Source organism: Triticum dicoccoides, chromosome 4B (assembly GCF_002162155.2).
Source record: "Triticum dicoccoides isolate Atlit2015 ecotype Zavitan chromosome 4B, WEW_v2.0, whole genome shotgun sequence".
In the NCBI taxonomy this organism is placed as follows: Eukaryota; Viridiplantae; Streptophyta; class Magnoliopsida; order Poales; family Poaceae; genus Triticum; species Triticum dicoccoides.
In genome coordinates this window covers 37,356,670-37,359,775 of record NC_041387.1, presented here as the reverse complement: position 1 = coordinate 37,359,775, position 3,106 = coordinate 37,356,670, and the positions used below count along the sequence as shown (strand labels likewise).

General features: G+C 45.6%; 1 protein-coding gene across 1 annotated transcript; it reads left to right on the top strand.

Annotated features, from left to right (window-relative positions):
• Positions 1–753: 753 nt before the first annotated feature.
• On the top strand, positions 754–2,576 carry LOC119294841 (probable ascorbate-specific transmembrane electron transporter 2). The gene is made up of 3 exons (XM_037573118.1): positions 754–1,149; positions 1,296–1,344; positions 1,889–2,576. Exons 1-3 carry the CDS (start codon positions 976–978, stop codon positions 2,350–2,352), a joined length of 687 nt encoding a protein of 228 aa, XP_037429015.1. The 5' UTR covers positions 754–975; the 3' UTR covers positions 2,353–2,576.
• The last annotated feature ends 530 nt before the right edge of the window (positions 2,577–3,106 follow it).

Below are 3,106 nucleotides of genomic sequence, written 5' to 3'. Positions count from 1 at the left end.
TTTTTACTGTTTTTTTCTTTTCTTTGTGTTGCTTCAGTTTTCTTTGTTTCTTTCTTGGTTTCAATGAATTTATTATTTTATTTTTTGTTTCTTCATTTTTCTTTGGTTTTGTTTGTTTATGTCTCTTTTTCATTTGTTTTTATTTTTATTTTCCTCGGGTTTCATAGTTTTTCTACACACATTTTTATTGATATCTAATACATTTTTCTAACACACGCTTAACATTTTTCAAATATAAATTTAACATTTTTGTGAATACTTGGTCAACATTTATTCTATACACATTTTTGGTATTTACCTATACATTTTTAATACAAGTTTAAGATTTGTTTACTACATAGTCAATATTTTTTCTATACATGTTATTCAATTTTTTTCCAAATACTTGATTAAATTTTTTCAAAAGCTTGATTTAATTTTCACATGTTCTATGTTGAGTTATTTTGGTAATTTATTTATTTATTTATAATATTTGGAAATATGAACAAAGTAAAAATTGAAAGCAAAAAAACAAAAACAGAAAAATGAAAGAAACACCAAACAATAAAGCGACGGTTCCCTCTGTTTCCCTTGAAGCGAGACATAGGGGCGCCTCGCGCGCCAGCTTACGGCCCGTTTGGATGCTTACGGCCGAGTGCGGGCGATATATGTCGTCGTCGATCGACATGCTGTCACCACTCTTCGGGATTACTTGCTTCCCTGCATTGCAAAGCCATCACCATCACCATCACCATCGCATATACACAGCCGGAGATGCCTTACTTTCAACACGCACGCCCAGCTCGCCGATATACCAAACCCAAGCCTCCGCCCCGGTGTAACCTCGGATTCTCGGTGGCCACGTTAAAACCCAGCCCCGCGCCGCGCCCATGCAGAAGAACAAGGCCAGCTTACTGATCCCCGTCATCCATTCTACCCTGTCTCGCCGGCGATCAGAGCCAAGCTAGGGTGGAAAGTAGCTAGCTAGGCGCGGGGATGGCGATCGGCGGGATCATCGGCGGCCACCACCGGCACTCCGTGGTGGCGTCGCGCGTGGCCATGTTCGCGCACCTGCTCTTCCTCACCACCGCCGTGCTCATGCTCGTCTGGCTCCTCCGCTTCCGCGGCGGCATCAACATACAGTCCGACGACCCTGAGCAGATCTTCAACGTACGTACCGCCACCGGTGTTCTTGATCCCTCTGCTTCTTTCATCTTGCATGTGTGATCGTCGACTGCATTGTTACCTTATTTATTTACTTATTACAGAAACAAATCTGGCACTAGCAGTATTGATCTCTGCTTTCTGTAATGCAGGTCCATCCCTTTGTGATGACATGGGGGTTCATTCTTCTCATCGGCGAAGGTACGTCCAATGCACACTAACCTGAGTTGTCAATGTCGTCTTACCAACTCCCAAACACAGTGACCTTAAGTCCTTAACCAAGCTTTACCTTTTTGTGGGAATCTTAACCAAGGTTTAGGGGAGATAGATAGATACATGAGTAGTATGCAATTTGCAAAACGTCGCAACAGAATCATTAATGATTGCCAAAAGCACCTGAAGGTGTGGTACTAGTAGTTGTTGTTGACATGGGCCGAAATTCCATTGCAAAAGAAGACAAGGTGTCAGTGCGTCACCACACTACATTTTAGACCGGATCGGTACACGTAGCAGGGCTTTGTAGGTGTTTGGTGGCCGTAAAAGCACTGGACCAGGCTCGTCCTGAAGTGCCAATCGGTGTGCTGGGTGGGCGTCCATGCCAAAGGTCACCTCGGATGATGGATGCCGATAATGACCACCGTGGATCGCTACGTTTTCCTACCAAGCTCATCATCCATCTTGCAATTGGCATATGGTTGGTACATATCCGTATGCAAAATTAACATGTACATATCCGTATGTGCAGCCATACTGGTGTACACGACGATCCCGATGAACCACCGGGCGCAGAAGATGGTGCACATGCTGGTGCACCTGGTGGCCTTCATCCTCGGCGTCTTCGGCATCTACGCGGCCTTCAAGTTCCACAACGTGGCCGTGGTGCCGGACCTGCTCAGCCTCCACTCCTGGATCGGCATCGGCGCCATCTCCCTCTTCGCGCTGCAGTGGCTCATCGGCTTCGCCGTCTTCTGGATGCCCGGCACGCACGAGCACACGCGCGCCGCCGCGGCCCCCGTGCACGTCGCGGGAGGGCTCGTCATCTTCCTCCTGGCCGTGTGCGCCGCGCAGACGGGGCTCGTCCAGAAGAGCGCCAGCGCCACGCCCGGCACCGAGGCCAGGCTCATCAACGTCACCGGCCTCTTCATCGTCTTCTACGGGGTCACCGTCGCGGCCACCGTCATGCTGCGCATCGCCACGCGCTACCAGTAGTAGCTCGGTAGCCCCTCTTTTCGATGGGTCTGTGTACATGTCTGTTTGATTGGTTGGGTTTCTTTCACCATTTGTAAACGGCTGGTACATGTTTACGTGTACTACATGTAAAACAAGTTTGGGTGGTTTGCGTGGTGTGTGTGCGTTATGTCCTGAACCTTTTGTGCGACATTTCTAATCGGCTCGTTCACAGGAGCTTTGGAAAGAAACTTTGGGTTTCTCAATTTGTCTCCTTTGTGTTAAGCATATACCCGCACGATTAGGGATCAACTCATCATGCAAGCACGAGGTGTGTCTAGTGCTCATCTAGATGAAGACTTAACCAAGTCACATCTAACATTTTCATGAAGATTCGTGCTGGTTTATTATTATTTTCATTTTGTTTGTTTACTCAAATGATGTGTGGGAGTTAGATGGGACTTTGTTATTTCTTATCCACTCCCTCCGTTCATAAATATAAGTTTTTGTAGAGATCCCAATATAGACTATATACGGAGCAAAATGAGTGAATCTACGCTCCAAAGTATGTCTATATACATCCGTATATAGTCCATATTGAATTCTCTAAATAACTTATATTTAGAAACGAAGGGAGTAGATGAGAATTAGCAAATCATAATAAAAATCAATCGAGTGTAATACACAATTTGCTTTTGATATACTTACTAGATTTCCCTCCACATGTGTGCTTCCACATCATCTCAATTATCGATAGCCGTTGAATCGATTTTTTTGACATCCTCAAGTCATGCAT

What these genes read in the sequence shown, in the direction of transcription:
- LOC119294841 (XM_037573118.1), top strand. Translation starts at nt 976, where the DNA reads ATGGCGATCGGCGGGATCATCGGCGGCCACCACCGGCACTCCGTGGTG. An exon ending in ACCCTGAGCAGATCTTCAAC is followed by an intron (nt 1,150 to 1,295) that starts GTACGTACCGCC and finishes TCTGTAATGCAG; the next exon opens with GTCCATCCCTTTGTGATGAC. An exon ending in CATTCTTCTCATCGGCGAAG is followed by an intron (nt 1,345 to 1,888) that starts GTACGTCCAATG and finishes CCGTATGTGCAG; the next exon opens with CCATACTGGTGTACACGACG.